The following is a 24,163-nucleotide window of genomic DNA, read 5'->3' as shown; positions in this document are numbered from 1 at the left end:
GAAAATGAGGCTGCACCACCCACTAGGACTGAGGTTTGGAGTTTAGGACAAACTGACATTAATAGCCCTTCTCCCTCCCTGACTGACCCTGTTCCCCAAAACTCAGGCTCGGAGGTTACATCTTGATTTCACATGTAAATCTTCTATTCACTTGGTTCAACTGAGAGGCCAGGTGCACTGCCCACAGCCGATGCAGCAGCTGCTGAACTGTGCTCTGTCCAGCACTAGTCCCTCCTCCGCACAGCTCAGCGGCCTCACACTAAGATCAGCATCCCGCAAGGTGGGAGATTTGTGGATCGGGGGGTACGCACGGAGTTGGGGCGCGGCACAGCCCCGCGTACCGAGCTGCTACTGGAGGCGAGCGCAGGCAACAGCGAGCTGCGGGCGGCTTGCTCAGGAAGTGTCCCCACACACGTGTGGTGGTCACAAACGCAGCTGACACGGCACCCCGGTTAAGCTTCGCCTCACCCGGCCGGGGAAGAGGGGAGAACGCCGCCACCGGTCCGGCTGTGCACATGGCGGGAGGGGACACAAGCTCCACGCTACAGCGGCATCAAGCAAGGCCCGACAGTCGGCGGCCCGACCTCTGCAGGGCCCGGCCGGCCCCAGGACACCGCGGCAGGCTCGGCGGCTTCCAGCGGGCGGGCCGGGAGAGGAGGCGGCGGGTGTGTCCCGGGACAGCCGCGGCACCGGGAACGGGACAGCGCGGCGGGAGGGGCTGCGGCGCGCTCCCGGCACGGCGGGAAAGGGCGGGGAGAGGCAGGTCGCTACCGCGCATGCGCGCCGTCCGCCCCGCTCTCACTATTACCTGAGAGCCGCCTGGCGCCGTCGTCTTCTTTTTCTTGGCGGCGCCGCCGCCGGTGCCCGGGCTCGCCGGGCGTTTCTTGCTGCGGGACGCGGCTCCGGCGGGAGACGAGGCGGCGGCGGGGGCCAGGCTCGCCATGCCGCCCTGGTCTGTGCCGGGCCGGGAGCGCTCCCGTTCCCCGGCAGCTGTGGCGGTGCGGCTGCCGCGCATGCGCAGTGGCGGCGGCGCGGCTCCGGCGCCCCGGGCCGGGGCTGGCCGGGGAGGCCGAGGGCGAGCGGGCCGAGGGCGGCGTTCATGGGGCTGGAGCTCGGAAGGGAGCGGCTGTGCCGCCTCCTCGTTGCACTGCAGTGTCGCAGGCCCTACTCCGAGACCTGGCTGCTGTGGCAGTCTCGGTCCTGGGGTAGCCCCTGTGCGTGGGAGGGAGCAAAATGTGTCGAAGTGAGGGGTTTCTTCCCGGAGAGGGTGAGCAGGACTGGAAAAAGCACTGCGGCTGAGTCATTTATAGCTCAGAGGCCTTTGTGGTTGGACTTAATGACATTAAAGAGCTCCAACCTTGACAATTCTATGATTCTCACTGTGTAACCTTTGAAAATGCAAGTTACTACAGTTAACATAAAAAAAATTCTACAGCTGGCTGATACTGATTGCCTGTCTGGTAATGTGTACCACTAAGGATTTGGTTGCTTCTACAATGTTTTGGCGTGGCTAGTGGCCTGGTCTAGTGATTTTTCCTCTTCTTGGAATCTAGAATAATTTTGCACTGGAGAAACATACCAGAATAGATTTGAAGGGATTTGGCTTTGCTCTAGAGAGTTTTTGCAGTCCTCTTACTGTCTTTGCAGTTTCACACCATGCCCCAGAGAACTGTGTTGAGGTGATGTTGCACAGTTCTTAAACTGTTTAGTGACTGAGAAAACTCCTGAGCTTTGTGCTAGCATGCACCTGCATTCGCCATGCTGGTCAACTTATTGCCATGTTTGTTTGAGCTACTTCTGTGCAGTGCCAGTCTGCTGGGTTTCCAGCTGCAGCTGCATGCCATCCTGTCCCAGCACATGCCTTGTGGAGAGGCAGAGGTCCAAGAAGTTGATATTCAGGCATAAAAATTAGGTCACGTTTATAGACGGTGCTCTAACGAGGACTGAGCTTGGGCACAGTAGGGGTGCCAGGCAGTGCTATGTAAAACAAAAACTTTGAAGGTGGCCTGAAAGAGAGTTGAAGACAAAAGCCTGGACTTCCAGGCTGTGTTCCAGGCACCTGTGTATGTAGCAGAAATGCAGGACAAGATTTGCTTTCCAGGGGCATAAGCAGGACCTTGTCCAAACATCCAAGTCCTATATTCTCCTTTCTAACTGTAGTTGCTGTCTTTCTGTCTGAGCACACAGGCTGCCAGCAGCACCACAAAGCCAGCTGGTAAACTGGGTTGCATTTGCCCTTAGTGAGTGTTTCAGGCTTGTGTGTGCTCTGCAGTTCATGTTTCTTCTTGCTTCAGTTGACAGCATGCTCAAAAGGGTGACCTGAGTGTGGAATTAGCAGGGGCACCGGGACTTGCAGGGGAGTTGTGTCCCTTGATAAAGCCAGATCTGCTTTACTGTGTGCTCAAAACATTGATCTTGTCTTAGTCAGCCTTTTTGTGTTCCATGGGCTGAGTCCCATCCCTTTTCCACACACGTTGTGTGCTCAGCTCATAGGCATGCCCAATTAAAGGAAGCATACCTTATCACAGCAATGTTTTTACTGAGAGGAGCATCTTTAATGCAAGTGAATCATGCACAGACTTAACATGCTGCATCAGTGAAAGTTTTTAAATAGTGCTTAGCCAGACATTTTCTTATCTGTACCCATTTTTATCTATTGTTTACTAAAAAATCACAAGGCCTATGTGTATTGCAGCAATGTTAAGTACAATGGAATTTTACACAGTACCAAATGCTTTACAGAATCACAGAATGGTCAGGCTGAAGGGACCACAGTGGTCATCTGGTCCAGCCTCCCTGCTCAAGCAGGGTCATCCCAGAAACATGGCACAGAATTGTGTCCAGACACTTCTTGAGTATCTCTGGTGAGGGAGACCCCATGCCCTCTCTGGGCGCCCTGTTCCAGTGCTCGGTCCCCTGCACAGTAAAGAGGTTCTCCCTCATATTCAGGTGCAACTTGCTGTGCATCAGTTTCTTACTGTTACCTCTTGTCCTATTGCTCAGCACCACTGAGCAGAGCCTGGATCCATCTTCTTGGCACCTTCCCTTCAGATACTAACAGACATTCATGAGGTCCCCTCTCCGTTTTCTCTTTTCAAGGATGGACAGGCCGAGTTCCCTCAGCCCGGGAGCTCTGTGTTTCTCTTGTGCTGAGGAGCCAAGAACTGGACGTGGCACTCCAGAGGCAGTCTCAGCAGGGCTGAGTAGAAGGGCAGGATCACCCCCCCTCTACCTTCTGGCAATGCCCTTCCTAATGTGCACCTCAGGATCTTAATGGCCTTCTTGGCCAGGGCTCATGAAGAGCTCACTCATGGACAGCTTGTTGTCTGCCAGGCCCCTCAGGTCCTTCTCCACAGAGCTGCTTTCCAGCAGGTCAGCCCCCAGCCTGTCCTGGTGCAGGGGGTTATTCCTCCCCAGGTGCAGGACTCTGCATTTGCCTTTGTTGAATTTCAGGCAGTTCCTCTCTGCCCATCTCTCCACCCTGTCGATGTCCCTCTGAAGGGCTGCACAGCCCTCTGGGGTGTTGCCCACTCCTCCCAGCTCTGTGTCATCAGGGAACTTGCTGGGGAGGCCTCTGCCCCTTCATCTGAGTAGTTGATGAACAAGTTAAACAACACTGGGCCCAGTATTGAACCTTGGGGGACACCACAAGTGACAGACATTCAACAGGGCCCTTTGCCACTGATTACGGCCCTCTAGGATTTGCTGTTCAGCCAGTTCTCAATCTGCCTCAAAATCCTGGAACACCCATACTTCATAGAGAAATAGGAACAGTGGCAACGTAAACAGTGACGGTGTCTGTGGGGGATGAGTAATAGAGTTAGGGATGAGAGAAGGGCTGTGCAGTTGCATGGTACATTCTCCCCGCTCCTTGGAGTGGCTGCCTATAACCAGCTCTGCTGAAAATGAAGAGGTGTTTTTCTGCTGAATAAGTGTCATATGTATCTTTCTGGGTTCCTGTTATGCACTTAAATAAGCAGTCACTTTGTGATACAGATGAAGGCTCATTTGAACAAGTGCAAATTGCAATTCCTAACCTGGCTTGGTGAAAGGCTCTTCCTGATGTAATTTTGAACCTAGCTTGATTTGAATACCTTTCTCTTACTGGTGTTGCAAGGTGTGTTTTTATATGCTACCTTGCTAATATGAAAATTAGATACAGCTCAGCAGCAACACTGCATGCTTTCTGATGTGAGTAGTCTCCAACCTGCCTGTTTGTAATAGTCTTAGGGAGCTGGAAAAGCCCCTGGTACTTTTTAAAGTAATATTTGGGGGAAAGGCAGGAATCTCCTGAACTAGGGAAGACGATCTTAGGCTCCTATCTGAGATTTGTGATGTGGGGTTTTGGGTTTTTTTGTTTGGTTTGGATTTTTGGCTTTTATTACCCTTTGGCTGGATGAAAATTGACCATTATAGTTTTCTTATCATGCTCAGGGGTTTAGTACAGTGTGAAGCTTTTTGTTTTGAGACGCGTGAAGGATGGTGGCTGCCTCACAATTTAAGATGTTTTTTGGGGTTTTTTTTTGTTTTTTTGGTTTTTTTTTGGTTGCCAGGAGCCATGTGAGTCAGAGGTGCTCCCTGCCCCAGCCCCAAGTGCAGCTTCCCAGCCAGTGGAGAGCTGTGCCAGCTCTCTTCCTACCGGTGAGCTGGCCCAGTGGAGTGGCTGCTTGTGGTGGGAGGCCTTCTGATTGACACATTCAGGCTGCCTGGGAGGAAATGTGCTGGATGCTTTCAGTCCAAGTGCGTGGCAATTCTTCTGCTCCATCAAAAGGAGAAGGCTAGTATGTATAACTGTGTATTTATTTTATTTCAAGCTTTGAACTTAAATCTCTCTCAGTACTCAGCTTACATCCTTCCTGGCTATTTAGCTGTCAATATTCCTATTATTCTTACTTCTGTACTATAGAAAAATGTCTGGATTAAATATGACATAGTGGCTTTACTCATTGGGTATATTGCAGGTTGTAAGTTTATCAGGTACCTAAAATGATGCAAGAGAATAAAGATAACTCCTCTGTGTATCACTGAAATAGAATGAAGAGTTTAAAATTATTAAATAACCTCTTCCTGTTTTTTTAGGTGGTGTTTTTTGTACCTACAAAGTGGGAATAACCTTTCATTGGACAGTAGGTTGAAATGAAGCTAGGAAGCTGTGGTAGTTAAGAAATAGCTCCTAGGGATAGTTACATAGTGATTTGTACTATTACAATTTCCTGGCAACAGTATCCAACACGTTCAGACAAGTTTTTTGTTAATTCAGCCATTTTTAGCAGCATTGCACAGGTGCAATTTGTGCTATAAATTGTAAGGTTTTAGTCTTCAAAAAGACTCAACTTGTATTAAAAACAAAAACAACTGTTTTTTCCTATTTTTGTTCTGTATGTGTCTACTGGGTGTCATTTAAATTTTCATAGAGTCTCTGGAAAAGGGAAGGATTGAAGTTCTTATGTTCACTGCTCTGTCAGGTAAAAAGCAATGGATTCCTGCAGGGTAGCTTGTAGGGTCTTGGTGGTGTTTTGTACCTTATTCTTTAAAAGTACTTGGAGGCTTTCATGACTTTTCAGAGACTGCAGTGTGAACTCTTGTGATTTGCATTTGTTCCCTGCAATTTGCAGCTGCAGGCACTGCACTATCTTTGTTTAAATATAATGCCAAATGCCTTTAAAATAGGTATTTGAACTGTGGGTTAAGGAGACTACTTTGGTAATATTAAAGGCCTTTTTACTGCACACATCAAATATCTAAAATACAATGCAATCTTTCTGAAGCCATTTCTGTATTGTTAGTAACACAAAAAGAGAAGTGGGGTCTTTAGAAATGCCTTTTGTCATTTTCCTAGTAGTCTCTCCTTCTCAAAATTTATTTTAAAATATGACAGACTTGACACATCAGAAATGAGCAATAAGAGTCAAAGTGCTGTTCTGTTTGCAGTTTAGTTGTACTTGAAGTTTTGCTACTAACTTAAGTAAAGTTATGTTGATAGCACACCAGCTGCTTATCAGTCTTACTTGACGTGTGGACTACTGACCAAAAATTGTATGCCTGGCAGGTTTTACCAAAATACTGTGAAGCAAGGAAATCCAACCCAAAAGGTTTTGTTAAACACAGATTTCACTATGGTAAAATAGAGTTTTATGCTGGGGAAAAAAAATTACATGTAGTATTTGACTTTGATTTTAAACATGATTCTGTTTGCATACATTATGAAAGGAAGAAACTGGCCATTGTGCAAGTTAATGGAATCCCGTATTCTGTATATCCCAAATAATTAGTTATTAAGCAATATTTTGTATATTTAGGTACTGTCTCAAAAGATTTATGAAATTAGTTTATCATATTAAATTTAATCTTTTATTTTTGAAAGTTAAAATGGGTTAAGAATTTCCCTATTTAATTCACATTCAGAGTTTGATGAATGTTTTCTAAAGCTATTCATGTGAACAAGTTCTTGATTTCCAAAAGGCTCAGCTGAGAAAGATAAAAATGTCATGACACTCATTTGGATAATCTTTAATGTAGTAACCACCTTGAAAATGCTCTGGGTTTGTAGACTGAAAAATATGTGGATTAGCTGAATAAGTAATCTGATTTATGAACATAAAATCTTGGTGGGATGGCTATTAGTTTGCAAGGAATCTGGAGACTGAGCATGGTTATATAATTAATTTATTAATAATTCTAAGCAATAAATTCACAGAAATAAAACTGTCCCATTGAATTCATTACCAGAACAGGGGTTGAAGTCACTGAATAAATTGTTCAGAGGGATTAGCTCATGCATCTCTGCTTGTTACAGCAAGTCTTCTGGTGCTATAGCACTCTTAATTCTCTAGTAACTTTGCATTTGTCTGTACATTAAGCTTGCAGTATTTTTATTGCAATTAGGATACAAATTTGAGTAAGTTGGTAATGCCAACAGTGTCTCTAACTGTTAGTGGGCAATCTGTGGGTGTTACTTTTCTCACTATTAATTCTCAACACAGAAAAAAAACTCAGAAGGTGAAGGTGCAGAATTCACCCAAGGTCTGACATCTGCTTGATGACAACTTGACTTTGGTGGTTGTTTGCCAGTCTCACTTGTTTTTTTCCTAAATGCTAGCAAGGACTTCAAGTGCTAGATGAACTACTCTGGTGTGTGCAGAACTAGTCAGACTACACCCAATGTCTGCTCTGAGTTTCTACTGTGGAAAATAGATGATTGGATGGACAAAAAAACCCTAATTAAATGTGCAGATACTCAAGAAGAGTCCAGTTGGAGCATAAGATTACAACTTAGAGAAAGTGTTTCTGAGCTTCTCTTGTTTTTTTTAATATATCTGTAAATAAATCAGCACCAACAAGCACAAATTGTCACTTAAATTTCTACAGCCGGTGATTTTAAAAGTCTCACCTGTTGATCCTGGGAAATCCTTGCAGTTCATGTGAAGTGACCAGAAGAAGTAAATTGATAGTTCTTAGCATCAGTGCAAAGCTAAAATTTCTAAAAAGGTTGTCTCTTCTTTAGTAGAAACTGTTCTATGTGAAGGGAAAAAAAATGAAAATGATTGAAACTCCATAAATCACGGATTGGGGTAAAAACGAGTGGATAACAATTGCAGTAGAAGGCATTGCAGAGCCTGGGTGATTTAAGAGCTGGCTATGAATCAGCAGGATTGCAGTGCCCTGAAACACACGCGTCACACAAGCAGGAAGTCTGCAAGGCACACACGGTGCTCCTTTCACTTGTCAAAGCTTTGCTTAGGCTCAATTTGAATGCTATGTCTAACTTCGGGTATTGCACCTCTGGGCTCTCACCAAATCCTTCCTGTCTTAAGAAAAGAAGAGGATCCTCTGAGGTCTAGGGAGTGTGGTCTATGAAGAGTGGTTGAGAATGTGCGTTATCTATGTAACATAAGGATAAGGAGGAGAACGGGACTGGAGGAGGTTCCTGCAGGAAGAGCAGTTCTCTGTTCCTGTTGTAAATCAACTCAATTTATTATGTGCTATGGGCCATTCTTTATATACTAAACAGACTTCACACATTTTTGGGTTTGTGTTTTATTTGGGTTTGTCTTGTTTTGTTTTTTTTAATAATAATGTCCCTACTAGAAGAATCTGTTTTGTTACTTTCTGTGATGCACTCAAGCTGGAATATGTAAAGGAATTTTTAGTTTGCAAGGAACGATGATTGGGTTTTTTTGGGTTTTTTTTTTTTTTTTTCAATGGTAAGGTGACAACAATTTGAGAGGGCTTGGGTTTTCTTTCTAGGTTTTGATAGAGAAGTCCAAGGATATGAAAGGCCATTTCAAAAGGGGAGGGAGGGACCATCTCTCTCTGTGTCTGTAACAATGAAGAAATAAAGGGATTAACTTTGCAGCAAGGAAGATTCAGGTTGTATTATAAAGAGCTTTTTTTTCAGAGAAGGCCTGCTTCACACTAGAATAGCTTGCTTTTGAAGGTTTTGAAAAACAGGTTAGACATCTGCCACAAAAGATCATGCACAACTGATTCTACCCAGAGACAGGAGAGTAGATTAGATGACCTCTCGAGAATTTTTGCAGTTCTGTTTTCTGTGACTCTGTCAGTTCCATGGTTATTCGTTAAAGGCATGTGCTTTCACACAGAGCAGTGAGAATGTGAGGCTGGCTGGATGGGGTCAGACTGTTTAACCCAGTGCACCATCCCAGTGGGAGCTGAAAGCAGATGTGCAGGGAATACTGTACAAACAGGGCAACTACACTGGGTAATACTTTTTCTGTAGATGGTTTCTGTGTATTTAGTAGCTTTTGTTAGATTCCAGTTCCTTGAATTTATCTGGTGCCCCTTGAACAAGTCTGAGCTTTTGGTGTTTATGGTATTCCACAACCAGAAGCTCTTGCAGCTCCATTGCCTGTGTGAAAACCTTTCTTTTGGTTTTGAATCTGACCTTCTTTTAGCTTCATTTGGTGCTTCTTCGTTCTCATTCTTTTAGACAGACATTATAGACGCATTCTATCTGTTGCAGCTGAAGACTTTATCAATTTGTACCTTATTCATTCTTGAGCATTTTTGTGTCTTGATTCAAAAGTTCTAGCTTATGTAGCTATTTATTATATGGTAGATGATGCTTGGATTTTCCTTGTTGCCCTCGTTGGAACATGTTGAGCTCTACATCCTTTCAGATGGATGGGACAAAAGTCATATAGAAGATTCAGTCACTGTATAGGTAGTAAAGAAATGTTCTTTGTTTTATTCTCAATTCCTTTTCAAATAAGAGATTTTTTTTCTTTTCATGACATTATTGTTGAGCACCAAGCTTATGTTTCCATAATCTGCTGTCCTAACCTCAAGGTCCCTTTTCCTAAGTAATACTGGTCAGCTCATTTTTTATTTGAAATTTGGAAAGCTTTATTCTCCTGCTACTTTTCTGGCTTTCTTATAAATACAACAAGCAGCCCAAGTCCCAGGATACATATCTGTGAGGAAAGTTTATTTCCCTAACTCTTGTAGGTGGTTTTATTCTATTTTTGAAAAATTCTTTATCTATGCAAGAGCCTTCATTATTTTTTGGAGGTCCTTAGCTTCCTTAAGCCTTCTGGAAATCCTGATAGATTGTATCATCTGGATTTCCACTGACCATGTGCCTTTGGGAATAAAGCTAAGACAGTACTAGCAAACAATATGATTTTCTTAGACATGAGAAACTATTCTACTCACCAAATGCAAATTTGTTGGTTTAGTCACACTGTCTTGTTCCAAGTTCTGACACATGGCCTTTCTGTGCTTTTTAATGCTCAGAATGCAATGCAATGATTTAAAAATTTCTGTCTTGATTTTTTTAATACTGGCATTATAAATGGATGGATTTTACTGTTTGAAGAAAGATTTTGATGAAAATCATTGTTAACTGAGTGCTGTTGACTATGTCATGTTGTACAATAAAAATTTTGCAAAACAATTTAAATCTTTTCAATACTAATCATGCCTATTGAAACAAACTTACTTTTTTTTCTCAGTATTGTTTGGTGTTGTGTTATTACTGACATTATTGACAAAATAGATGTATTGTCTTTTATATTTTCTAATTTGTACTTGAATATCACTCAGCAAACTGAGGGAGGAAAAAGGAAAAGAAGCTTCAAATCAGGGTTGTACTGGTCATGTCCATTGCTCTGGATTTGGTAAAAAGGCTGAGTTTACTTGCCTGTATTAGGTGGATATATACAGGCCTTTGCAAACCAGTAATGTTGCTGATTGTGTCATTATATGAGCAAGCTAAGATCTCTGCCCCTTTAATGGAAAAGAGCCCATCATTAAAAATGTAATGCATATTTTCAGGTAATTAAGAATGATGCATCTGAGTGCTTTTCAAGGTTTTTCCCTTCCCCCAATTCCTTCCTTCCTCCAACACACTTCTGGCATGGGAATGTGTTGTTTCCTGTAGCAAATACTGAGGGCTGATATGAACAGAAGATATTGTCTTGATCACCTTTCATCTTCTATGATTGAAAATGTTATCTGCATATTTTTTTTATTAAAAAAGGAAAAAAAAAGAACAAAAACAAACCCTAAAAATATCTAAATTCCTCTCTTGAAGTGCTTCATCTCCAGCTAAGGATTTAAGAATGCATATAATTATACATAATAATTTCAGCACTGTCAGATTAGATTGATTTTTAGTCACTTTTGTGCAGATTAGATTCAACTCAGGTGCTCATACTGAAAGGAGGTGCATTAATCTGCAGTGACGTTCAGTCTCTCCCAATTAGTAAGTTCTAAGAGATGTTAGATAATGTGAGTTTGGTGATGTGAAGCATTTTTGTTCTGCCACGGATTTAGTAAATTTAAGGAGGTTTAGGCCTTCAAAGGCAACTATCAGCAACTTTTGGCTACCAAAAAAAAAAAAAAAAAAAAAGGAAAAAGTAATAGGAGAATATTTCTGACAGATTTAAAAGCCTGGAGACAAATTATGGTGGTTCACCTGAGACTTTGAGGGACATTTTAAAAAAATATAACAAAACATTTCTGTAATGTAAGGATGTAGCGCACACATCTTTGTGCAATGAAAAGCTGCCTTAAAATTTTGGTTGGTGTATTGACTTTTAAAATGTGCATAAGTTTGCATAGTGGTTTCCATAATGCTACATAACCTTGTTTTCTGGCATGTATGTGTTCCTGTGTAGTGTTGAAGGTCACACATTAATTTCTTCAAACTGCATGTGGTCAGACTGTAATTTTAATTATTTGCAAGGCAATGGTACATTAGCATTACAGAAGAGAACAGTGAAGGACGAAGTACTGAAAAATGAAGTGCGAATAAATGACATTGCAATGTGTGCATGTCTTCTGATTTTGCAGAATTAATGCCATCAAGGCTGTGCTGTAGCTCAGAGTAGATATGTGTTGCTTAATTATCTCGTTACTGAATATGCTTATTGCATAATCTGGGGTAGGAATAATTGAGTCCATTACTGTACATAAACAATTGCCAATTTATAGTACTTCAGAAAAAAATCTTGATTGTAAACAGATGTTACAGAATCTAAAATATTGATGCTATCTTTCTTTTGCCATGATGAAATCTTAAATGATTTTCTAAATGTGTTCTTTGCAAATGCTTATTGAAAATTGATGGTATTTTCTTTATGTTTCTTACAGAAAAGTGTCTACTCCAATTAATTTTTTTCCTTTCCATTCTTGCCTTAATTTTTGAATAAGTTATTAGTTTATTTTTATTTTTTTAATGTTGGTGTTAGCTAATGCCAGTGAGCCACTTCCTTTTACTAACTTAAGAAGGCTGGCTTTTGATTAAATGAGAGCAATATAGGATGCGATTTTACTGATGAAGCAATGATGATTTTGTAGGCAGGTAGGCAGTTTTCAGTCTCCTGATTAAAAAGATACAAGTTTATTGTATTTCAGGAATGTTTGCATAAATCCCAAATTTTTGTTCAAACAAGCAAAATACCCAACCTGGTATGAGCTTAGTATGAATACCAGGAACTAGTTTGAACAGTCTGGCAAGATATAAGGGTTTTCCTGCAGATTGTATTCCCTTGTAGTTTTAAGGTTTAAATTCTTACTTTTTGCCAGAATGTTAACCTGCCTAGTCCCAACGCAGTGGTCAATATCCACTTTCCCACTTTCATCTGATTTTGATTGTTTAAAATTTTACATGAGGTTAAGAAGAGGGAATTTTTTTCTACCTCTGAAACAATACATAGACAAAATAAATTTGGTTGGTGCGGTTTGAGTTTTGTGTTGTTTGCAGTTTTTCTCCTTTATTTGTGATGATGAAATAGATACTTCTTTAAAATATGTAACTCCTGCATCAGAAGGGACACCATAGACTTGTCTGTGTGATTTCTGTTTGGGTGGAGCAAGGCCTGGTCTGATTCCTCTTGGAAGCAGAGGAAAACTCTCCATTGACCGTAGCAGGAGCTAGAAATCCTGCAGAAAGAGGAGTTACTTCATGTACTTAATGAGATGATATTTGTCTAAAACTGGAAGTGGGAGCTCTGATGTCTTACGAGAATGAAGTTGCAACCTGTATGAAAGATTTTGTTTCTAACTGCCCTGTTGCTTTCTCAGCTTAGGAATTCTTATTACACTGTATGCCATACAGCAGTGATAGATGGAGTTTTATAAATATATATATATATAGAGAGAGAGAGAGAGAGACTTCAATATTATGTGATTGGACATCACATACCCAGACACAATTATATATTTTAAAAAAGATAAAACATCTATATATACAATATGTGGAGGTATGAGTGAGTGTGTATAAGAAGACGACAGAGGGCTCTCCTTTTATCATTAAAGCTTTGCTTTAGAGTACAGTAAGTGAGTACATGCCTCCTGTTATGCATAATTATTCTCCAGTCTCAAGGGGAAGTTTTGTATCTTACGTCTGCAATATGAAACTGATCTCACAAATACTCAGCCCAGAAGTGTTCATTTAATCTTGGAAGTAGTCCCACTGAATTTAATGAGCCCTCAGATGGTAAATTCTTTGGGGCTCTTATTTTCCTTTCTGCCTTATTCAATGGCAAGAACAATCTCCATTAGCTTTTACATTAGCTTCTACTGTTACTTACAACAAAATGCTTTTAGGTTTTGGCTTGAAAATGTTAATTGAAACACATAGGCACAAAAACTCTGAGGCAAAACACAATAATTAAATTAGAATTATTCCAAAATCACTTAAGGAATTTGGGTTGGCTTTCTGAAATTTCAAAAGCTGTGTTTTTGAATGTTGCTCCGGGTCTCATCTCATTTCGCCATTTTTGTGGCTTTTGAGAGAGGAAGGATTGTAGACCTTAAACGGTAAGATTCCAACCTACTGATGAATGTTGATAGTCAAGGTAACTTTGGCTTCTCTTCAGCGGGGTGTAAGTGTAGAAGATCCCAGATTTTGTTAACTCTGATGCTGGCAGCCAAAGATATCTGCTTTTACCCATCAGAGTCTTTTGAACTCTATTCCAGCTAACAATATTCTTCCAAGTGACTGCATCGGCCCTGGATGAGCCTTCGTCTCTTCATGCTTCCCAAATCACATGGGTAAAATAAGTTTTCTGCAGGCTGGGTTGGCTCAGTAGACTTGCTGTGGTCTGACAAAATATTTATTAACAAGCTGTATGTAAAGCATAAACTCATTCTAGATAATTGACACCTCATTTTTTTTTTTCTTCCCAGATGGTTTCAATCTTTGCTTTCAGAGCAGGGGGTAATTTAACCTGCCAGCAGAGAATTTCCAAAACTTTGCAAGTTTATAAACTTTGTAAGCTTTTTCATAGAGTTAGAGCAGCATTTCTATTCTAGCAGTGTAAAACTATGCCCCACACTGCCCAGAGCTTAGTTATGTGACTGCAGTGCATGAAAATATTCCTTTGGGAGCATGCTTTGAAAGAATTAATGAAAAATTGTGCATGATTTCTTAGGTATTTTTATCTTCAGGGTGCTAGGTCTGCTAGCATCTGTTATCTTCTGAGAAAAAAGAATGGAGTAGGAGATGGGAGGAAGAGGGAGCAGTACAATTATAGGCAGTAAAGCCATTATGTTATGAGAAAATTAGGTGAGATGATTTGGTTTGTGTATTGGTTTTTACTTTAAATCTGTATTTGAAAGGCACATTATTTCCTGCATTGGTTTTCATGTTAAAAAAATGGTATTCTGGCTCAGCAGTACTGTCAAGAAGTACAATATGTCCCACCTCATTAAGTACTGTATTTTTCTCCTCTCCATCTGTCTAGAACAGCAGGAAAACTTGTTTTCAAATAAGAAAATAATCAGTTATGTCCATTTCCATTCTTTACCTCTGTATCTGTGTATGTCCAAAAATTTGTTTGAATTTGAAAAGGGAAGTGTCTCTGGCACAGCAATCCTAATAAAGGTGCTATTCAGAAGATCAGGGTGTGTTGTTTGGTAGCAAGGTCATCACCTAGGAGAGCACAAACGAAAAAAAATAGTCACAGACTGGTTTGGGTTGGAAGGGACCTTAAAGATCAGCTAGTTCCAACCCCTGTGCCATGGGCAGAGACACTTTCCACTAGAGCAGGTTGCTTTTACTGGATACATGAGGGAAGGCAAATCTGCCCATTTAATAGAACTCTGGTTGACTGACAGCATAGAGGAAAGAAATTTAAAAAAGGAGGTATTTCCTGCTCTGTTTGAATATGTGACCAGGAGTTTATCACTGTTTGGATGTTAGAAGCAGCACAGCACTTGTGACTAAAAAGCCTATTTTACATGGAAGCAAATAACTGTGCCATATACAAGAGAATGCCCTGGAGGTTTTTTGATTCATTACAGACAGTACTGTTCAGATTAAGAACCTGATCCACCATAACAAAGGGTAATACTTGCCACTTGCTTAGCTGATAGACAGCAGTAAGCTGCAGGGCTGGCTTTACTACTGGAACTAAGGGAGAAATAGCTCCAAAAGCCATGAAAATGCAATAGCAAAAATATCAAAACATTGCCTATGATTTCAGGTAATTGCTTTCATCACCATTCAGCTTTTGGGAATTCCAGTGTTCTTCAGGTTAAAGTGATTTTCCTCATGGGACTCTTATCTGTGCCATCTCCTTATTCTCTGCAGCAGCCACTCCTAGGTCCTGCAAGAAATCAATTTTAAGCCTGTATTGTCTTTCTGAAGAGTACTTCCAAAGACTGAATGAGGGGCTCTGATTAAACCTGTTGCTTTCAGAGATCATCCTGATAATGTTCAGCTAGTTGGAGTAGTGATACTGGATGAACAAAACAGTGTTAGCTTCAAAAGGTCACTCCTTTGCAAAATCAGGGAGAGTAGCCATGGGCAGAAGTTGGCTGCAGATGAGGCTGAAATCCTACATCAAAGGTTGGGTAGAAAATAGTATTTTGCATCTGAGGTAATACCAGAGGATGTGTAACTGTGTGAAAGAGTATTGTTTGCAAGAGAAAAAGAGTCATTTATAAGAAGTAAATAAATACAGGTTTAGAAAATGGCAAATAGGCTAGAATAATTTATTCTCTCAATCCTAAAATATTTACACTCTTTGTTCTGCTGTAGACACAAAAGGTAAGAGACCCCAGTGAGTTAACAAAAGAAATAAGCACGCAAATCAATTTCAGACAAGAGACAGCAGTTACAAATTTGCCACTGGGTGATGTTTAACAATCTGAAAGTAATGAAAGGAATTTTCAGGAAGAATAATTTACGTGTTTGGGGCTATGCATGTGCTGAGGATGATGTCATACCCTGAAAGAATAACTATGCAGACCATAAATAGTCTTTCAGCTAGAGATTTAACACATTTCAAGATGGGAGTGTATTTTAGAAGAAAATGCTTTCCTCTTTATCCAAAGAAGGATACTTAAAATCATAAAATAAGTTTTATTGTTAAAACTCTGCTACACAGTGATACATTGTAATGAAAAGTGAGATGCATGTAATAAAATAGAAGCATGACTTAATAATGGAGCTGAGGAATGGGAGGCAGGGTGAGACCTTGAATCCTTTTGGCACTATGTCATTGACTTGCTTTGCAGCCTGAGGCAAGACCCCAGTTTGTCTCCCGAAAAGCAGGGAGGGAGGTCACAGGGTTGCACCCTGCATTACAGGGTCACGTGCAGTGTACTTAGGATTTGGTGTGGTGTCTCCTGGCCTTGGTGCAAGTGTAGCTGTCTATCCAAAAGGAATGAGACTGAGGCAGTTGCATATGCAAAAGCTGTGAGAACCTCAGGTTAAAAGCATGAGGGATGTGCATGTTTGCTCACCTAGTGCCTGCACTGACCAGTGCCAATGCTTCAATATTTAATAAAACTCAGATCTTGTGTGCATTCAGATGAGTAGCAAAAAGCTAGACTTTGTTTAGATGCAAAGGCGCAACTTTAAAACTGTACTTTAGCAATTATAAAATTGTGCTTACTCCTGGCTCTGATGGTTAGCCCCAGAATTAGTACAGGACAATTAGAATGCAGTTGATAACCCTGAGCAGGTACTGTTTTACCTTCCATGGCCACAGACTATGCTGCATCATTCTGTTGACTGCATCAGACTGACAGTTCACACAAACGCTGTTGGATTTTGAAACGGTTCAAAAAGGTCATATTCCTGCACTCTTTGACTTTCTTCCATTGTCTCTTTTCCATAGCAAGCTTCACTATCCCACTGGGACTTGTGATATTTGGGCATCGTATTAAGCACTTTGTCTAAGCTCTCTGGAAATACCTACTTACTGAGCTGTACTCACACACATCTGCTACTCGCTTATTATCCTGGAAAGCTCATAGACTTTTCCCTCTTGCATTATGGGAAGCTGTCTCAGAAATGGCACTCAGGAGAGTTAAACCTTTTTCTGGAAAAGACTGGAGGAAAAGAAAGCTATGAAAATAGATTCATATAGAATTAAATACATTAATGCTGCTCTGTTGGTTCTAGACTATATGCTCAATCTTTTTCTCACCATTTCCTAAAAGTATAGATCATTGCTTGCACAGTCTCCATGTTTGTTACATTTGAGGAAAGGATTTTTCTTACTGTCCCCCTCTAGGATTTCTGATATATAATTTAAATGCATAAGATATTTTATATATATAATTTCTGAAAATAATGTGGTTTATTTTTAATTTAGCATAATATTTATCTGGGAGGGAATATAGGAGAGGTTTCTGTGGCTGTGTTGTGTAATAGGGATGAAAACATAGCCTTTCTTTTGGATCTACAAGTTTACTCTCCAGGTAGAACTGGAGAATCATCATGTAAAGGATGAGTTAAAAATGCAGGCAAGCCACAAGGTTTGCCTGCCTTCCTTTCTTCCACAAGGGAAGAAGCACATCAGGCAAACCTCCCTTATTTTGTCTGTGCCAAGCACTGCTGTTTTGGCTGTGGCAGCTGCTGTAGCTCTAAGGCTGAAACAGCAGCTGCCAAGTACTGCCTTGAGGTGCTGGAATTTTTTTTTTTCTCTAATCCCTCCATCCTGGGCTTGTGTTTAGCCACAGTGCACTCTGTTCTTGTACAGGAATTAAGAATTGGGCAGTAAGCATTAAAATAGCTCCAGGTGGAGGGATTTTCATCCACCTTGTCTAAAATCAGCAAGCCTGGAAGGGAGGCAGTGAATGTACTAAGATCAAAGATCATTGCTACACAGCAAGACAGAAAGAAACATGTTAGAATGCCCTTATCACTTAAACATATCCGAGCCAAATATTTTATACTTGTATATACCTTGATATTGTGGGGTAGGAGGATTTAATAATAAGAATAGAGCAGTAAAAATTTAGACATCTTCCTAATTCTTGAAAATCGATAACAAGGAAATCTGAGTGATGAGCTATTTCTTGGTTGTATAGAAAAACATCTTTTTACTTTGGATAAATTTTTTGACCCACATTGGTATCATCCACTGTTCCCAGAAATCAAACCCCTAGGGAAGGTATGTGAATTTCCATGGTCCGGGAATGATCATAATGGTGAAACTGAATTAAGACATAGAAGTGATATTTGCCTTTTGCTTTTGCCAGCAGCTTGCTTGTCTACAAAGCTCATGCGCAGCAATTGCATATTGTTAGTGCATTTCAGTTAGGCATGTACTTCAGGAGAGACATAACTAAGGATCATCTTCAGGGTTATTGCCTCTGCAGACTCCTACAAGTTGTAGAAAACAAGAGAACAGCAAATCACCTTTGTGTTGAAAAGAGGAAGGAAACCCAAGTCCAGCTGGAAGCTGGGGAGGTGTCACCACTTGTTTGTAGTGGCCTTCTTAATCTTTTCCAGGGTACTCATTTTGAGAGATGTCAGAGGTGATACAAAGTTAGGCACACCTTTGGTCTGTCCCAAACCATCCATTGATGTAGGTGTTGCTCAATTGCAATGCCATTTAGGTAAATGGTAAATGTAATGAAATGATTGAATTGCTGTGGGTATTAGTCATTTTAAAAACCCAGCTGAGACATCAAACTGGAATCTAGATTAGGGGTGGAGTACTTTACTGAAAATAACATGTTAGAATGCTACTCAATGCACACTTTAGGAATACTGGACTAATGGAAAACTTACCAAATACATCTTAAGGGCTTACTCTACCTGAGAAGTGAGTGGTAAGTAGTATATTTTTATCACATCAGTCTAGTTCCTTTATCTGCCAGTAATTTCTTCTGGTGCTTGTAACAACAACAGCAACAAAAAAGTTCCTGCTTTCTTCTGCTGTTTGTGCTTAACAAGCCATATATATAACAAATAGTGTTTTTCTAAAACAACTGTTTATTAAGTTCCAATCATTGCCTTCACTAGAAAGCTGCTGAAGGCAAATGGACTATTCAGTTGTCACCGAAGGCATAGTTTAATGATGCAGTGTATCTCTACAGTGATGAATTCAGCCTTTTTATTCCGCTTAATCTATGATGTGTGAAGCAGACGGTAACTTCGCCTTGCAGACCTGTCTGTGGGAAGCCCATTTCCTCCCCTTTGCTCTTCTGTATGTGATAAACAGAGCCTGTTTATTAAAGGAGCCATCGAGGTACAAGGTTGAAGCCTCAGGTGCCGCTTTTACAGTCCCTTTTCAAACGTATCTTCTCCTTCAAGCAATTGGTTTCCAAGTGGCCTCAAGCATTCCCTACAAAATTGCCTTGTTTCTCTTATGGCAAAAAAATTGTCATGCTGACCCGCTGCGTGAACAGCGATGGTAAATAGTGAAGGATAGATGGAAGCATTTGGGTGAGAAATCTGTGACAGGCTTTTTATATGAAAACATTTAATATCTGCTCTCACTTTAATAGCTTATTATTTTTAAGTCAGTGAGAAAAACATCCTGCTGAAGTAGGAACACTGGGATCCCATCTGCAGGGAGAGCTGGTGGCGTTAGCAGACCTTACTATCCTCTAGATGAGACAGTGTATCAGGCAAACTTATTGGTTGCTAGTTTTACTGTTGTTTTTAAGGCTGCTCCTGAAAAGCTTTAGCCAGGCTTATGAACTTTCAAATGGCTGCATAAAATTATATCTTGTCTTTGTTTATCCATAACATAAAGTTATTGTGGTAAAAAATAAAATAGAGACTTCATCTTTTAGACGTTTACTATACCTTTATGTTGCCCTCAGGCTTCCTTTATTTTTCTTGGGAGAAAGCATATTCATATTTCTTCCAGAATGGGACCACTTTTTATAGGCTGGAGCTGTTCGTGATAAATCTTCAGTCCTTTTGGTCGCACGTGTACTTGAATGAAATCTAATAGGGTTTTTTTGTGGGTTTGTTTGTTTGTTTGTTTTGTCTTTTGAACATCCACATTTTGTAGCTGTGGATCAAGTGTTTTGTAATATATTGAAATATTGCTGTGACAGAATTGTCCTAGAAAAACAGGATTCACCTTTTTTTCCTGTTACAGAACTTAAAAATAAGTATCAAAACAACTTATCACATATGGAATAACAACAGGCTGTGTAAGAGTGATTAATATGTTCCAGGTTTAATGTAAATGGAAATGAAAGCACTTTCATACCTGCCAAAACCTTTCAATAATGTTTTGAAAACTGGTATTTACATTCTTTGAATTGTTTGAACATCTAGAAGCAACCTGCTACTTTGGCAAACTTGGTTTAAATCCTCTTGGACCTCTGACAACCAAACTGATGAATATACCGATATGCCTTGATGTTATCTTACCTGAAAGCTCATTTTCATCACAGAATGGGTTTTTTGGAAGGGATCACAGTACGTCATCTGGTTTAACTTCCCCGCTGAAGCAGGGTCATTCTAGAGCACACAGCATGGGATTGTGTTCAGATAGTTCTTGAATATATCCAGTAAGGAAGACTCCACAACCTCCCTGTTCAATAGAAGAGTTAAAAAAAATAATAATTTAAGGACTGGGATGTGAGAAACTATCCCCCAATGAGTAGCTAACAGTCTGAAGATGTTATCCTCTTATGGTTTCCTCCAGTAGGCCCAATAGGAAAGGTGTATTATCAGTCAAGATGAGTTTTAGGAATATTGAAAAAAATGCAATGCTCTTTTATCAAAAGTTTTCGTTAATGATTCATGATCTCCTGCAACTCCTGACCCTTCCATGGTACAGTATTGTCACACAGATGTCAGGAGCGCCTTGTGGCTGCTATGCAGCTTGCACAGGATGCTAAATGATTTAATAATTATTAGGCTGCCAATCCCACATGATATCTTTAGGGCTAGGCTTACTCAGTCCAGTTTTGCAGGTCCAGTCTCACTGTTTTTCTGTCCTTAATTTTCTCCTCACTTACAGGACAGTATCCTAGTTCCAGTCCAATACAGGGGAAGGAATTCTGTGAAGGAGACCTGTTCTCTCTCTAGTCCTTCCCTGCAAAGAAGCAAAGCAGACAAGGGCTGTGCACTCATGGGCTCAGGGAGCCTTCATGGGAAGTGAGAGTGCTGGGACCTTTGTACTCCTCACCTTGGGAGGTGAGACAATGTTCTTTTACCTGTGGCCACAGTTCTCTTCACAGAGAGCAGCAGGCACAACTTTCCCAGGCATTGTGCTGGGAAAGGCTATGAGAAGATCAGAGCAAAGAATGATAAACAAGTCTGATTTTCACTTGCTGCACCTGTTGTTGTGCACATGTGGAATGTGTTATGGAGATTTGTTTACCAGAGGTTGATTTCTTACTGGCCAATGGTGATGATGTTTGGATTCAATTGACCAATCTGGTAAAAGCCGTATCATACTGTCAGCAAGGGTGATGGGTTTCTTAATAAGTATAGAATAGTATAGTGTAGTATTAGTATAAAATAATAAAGCTATTGTACAGCCTTCTGGAATCTTGGAGACAATGCTAATCATTACCCAGCGAGGACCCATGCTACGATACTTACCCTGCCTCTGGGTGTCAGCACAGATCCCAGCTGCTCCCTCCTTCCATTCTTAAAAGGTAAGTGAAATCAGATCTAGCTGGGAGGTAGGACTGGGTTCATGCAAGACAGACAAGTTTTTGTGGTGCCCTCTCCTTCTTTTTTCCATTTGCCCCAAAGGATGTTTTAATTGATATCAAGAAAAATCCACTCAGTACAGCCACAGTTCTTTTGGACTAAATCAATGATCTGAGTGAGGAATACAGAGATTACCTCCTCCTGTTGTTTTGTTTAGAGCAAAGGAGATTTACCTACCTTTATTCACTGCATGGCATGGGAACAAATGGAGGGCATAAAACACTTTGTTCTTGCTCAGGCTCAAGGAAAAAAAAAAAAAAAGAAAAAGAAAAAAAAGAGGTTACATTTAGAAGACAGGAGCCTGGGATTCTGGAATGTAAGCCGTGTATGACTGCCTCTCAGATGGTGCTCCATTTCAGGAAAAGTGGTAAAAGGACATCTGTTGGCAAATTGCCTATTTTGGATTATTGAAAGCAGCAAGTTTAAAAACAGAGGAGATGAGGATCTGTGGGATCCCAACTGACCATAAGAAATCAGATTGCACTCTTTAAAAGAAAACTGATTACCAGACATATTAAACTTTAATCTTATTTGCAGTTAGTAACCCCAAAGAGAATGCTTTGTTGGAGACCTTCCAAGAAAAGCTATTTCAGACAGCTTGTAAAGCAAAGACGATGCAATAGAAATAATGCAAATACAGTTCAACTTTTGCTATAATAAAGTTAGTTTATGACACCCTTTGTAACAACCTCAACAATAAATGCCAATATCCTCACTGGTAATCAGCTCTGGCAAGACAAACAATTCCCCAAATTTGATGTGAAGACAGTGTTTACATATTTCTTCCTTTTGACAAAGCAGACTGTATCTGGCACATAAGTTTTATTTCTAAGGTTTCTAAGTACCATCTAAATGCTGAATGAGTAAAATGACCTGCACTGAAGTATTGCCTGTTTGCATTCAGTTCAAATGGGATGCTGCCTCAGATGCAGCTAACTGCCAAACCCTGGCACTGTAACCTCTTTCAGCTAGGGAGTATTTTAATTCCAGTTCTCTGAGGATTCTTTGGCAAGGCTACTCCTGGCTGTTGTCCTCAGGACATGTCATGCTGCTGATGTGAATTATAGTTACATGTGCCTTGCCTGTGGGGTCTGGTCACTGATGCTTCCCATTACCTTGCAGGTAGCCTGAACATCAGCTCCTCATCCAGCAGCTTTGGCATTTGTCATGGTCAGTTCACCCCCCTGTAGCTGGAGGTGGGCTGCAGACACAGGATGGAGATCTGTGCAGGGAACTTTGCCCATTACTGCCTGGTGTAGTACAAATTACACGGGTCGGGGAGGGGCTCCTCGCCTCTACTGTTTTCCTTAGACCTGGTATTTTGTGGGGTTCTGGACACATCAGAGGAGTGGAGCAGCTTGGGTAAACATGTAACCAAAGTAAGAAAAAATACTCGAAGTTTTTTCTTGCTTCCCTCCAGGCAATTCTGCAGTATATATGTTAGAGGAATTTGAGAGTCTCATGAAATCAAACTATAATTACAAACCATCACAAAGATTTTTTAAAAGTATTTATTCATTCTCATGACTTAAAGATGTACATGTTGTAAAAGATTCCTCCAATAGTAATTTTACAAAGTTGACTTAGTAGTGCTCCACAATCCATAAACCTGAATCTCAGTATAATTATCTAAATACAACTGCCATAAACATAGCCCTTAAATTATAGACTACATTTTTGAATGTTCATTCACTCCAAAATTACATCTTTTTATTTACAGAGTTTAATGAACTCATGCCACTTCTTAAAGTGTCTCTGGCTGTATCTAGACATCTCACATTGACTTTTTCTTTTCATGAAATTAATAGCATTTTTGCTAAGTGAGTTTCCTGGACTTGGCTGCAATGAAATTGAATAGATAATTGAGTTGTCATAAAGACATTTCACCAGAGGAACTCGGGATACATCCTATGGCATCATCAGTCATAGCAGAACAAGTGTTAATCTGCTTGCATAAAATAGATCATAAAAAATAGTGTAAATTTGAAACACTTTTTTTTTTTTAATAGGAAAACCTGACACTTCTTGTATTATCTGTCTGTATATAAGCACATACATATTTAGTGCCCAGCCTATAAATGCTAAATGAAGGCAGCTCGACAGCTCCTGTGTGCATTACCTCTCACAGGGAAGCTACCTGTCAGTGCACACTCTCCATGGTGGATGTATCAGCTGAGCAATACAGCAAAGCTCAAACATTTAAGTTGTTTTAGCAACACAAGGAATCCCATTCAGCTCAGGGAAGGTGAACATATGCGAGAGCCCTCAGCTGGGCAAAGAATGCCTCCTTGTCTCACTGTTTATGCATTGCCTACCTTGGTATTTTCACAGGAATGTTTACTCTGTCACTTGACTACACCTTCAGGCATTTTCCAAAATATATATTTTTTTAATTCAAACTGTTTAAGTCAACACTAGTCAAATCCTCTTTTAGTCGAATTCTCAGTGCACCCTGGTCTTCTCAGGAATCCATACTGCACTTTTGACTCTTCCCTAGTGAGAGGAGAAAAGGCAGATGGACTCCAAATGCAACCACAGTGCTGCTGCCTGCCGTCTACTTCCTAAAGAGGCTGGGCCTGAAATAGCTTCAAAATATATGAAGAAACAGAGTCCTGTATGCTACCTCACAAACTAATGCTCATCCTCAATAGATCTGTGTTCATACATGAGGATTCTGAACTCGCTGGTTTTGTCTTAAGAAAAAAGCAACCCAAATGAACGGCTGGAAAGCCTAAGTGCCTTAAAAAAGGTCTAAGTTACTTTGGA

General features: G+C 40.6%; 1 protein-coding gene across 1 annotated transcript in view; it reads right to left on the bottom strand.

The window, feature by feature from the left end:
- Positions 1-1,116, bottom strand: part of INO80C (INO80 complex subunit C) — a 30,237-nt gene extending 29,121 nt beyond the window's left edge. The window contains 2 exon segments of the mRNA XM_002187000.7: positions 809-1,036; positions 1,039-1,116. Of these exon segments, the coding sequence (XP_002187036.7) occupies positions 809-1,036; positions 1,039-1,101 (291 nt within the window). The 5' untranslated portion in view covers positions 1,102-1,116.
- Between the last annotated feature and the right edge of the window lie 23,047 nt (positions 1,117-24,163).

Source organism: Taeniopygia guttata, chromosome 2 (genome assembly GCF_048771995.1).
Source record: "Taeniopygia guttata chromosome 2, bTaeGut7.mat, whole genome shotgun sequence".
Classification (NCBI taxonomy): Eukaryota; Metazoa; Chordata; class Aves; order Passeriformes; family Estrildidae; genus Taeniopygia; species Taeniopygia guttata.
Note: the sequence above shows the minus strand (reverse complement) of the source record. Positions and strands in the feature narration are given on the sequence as shown.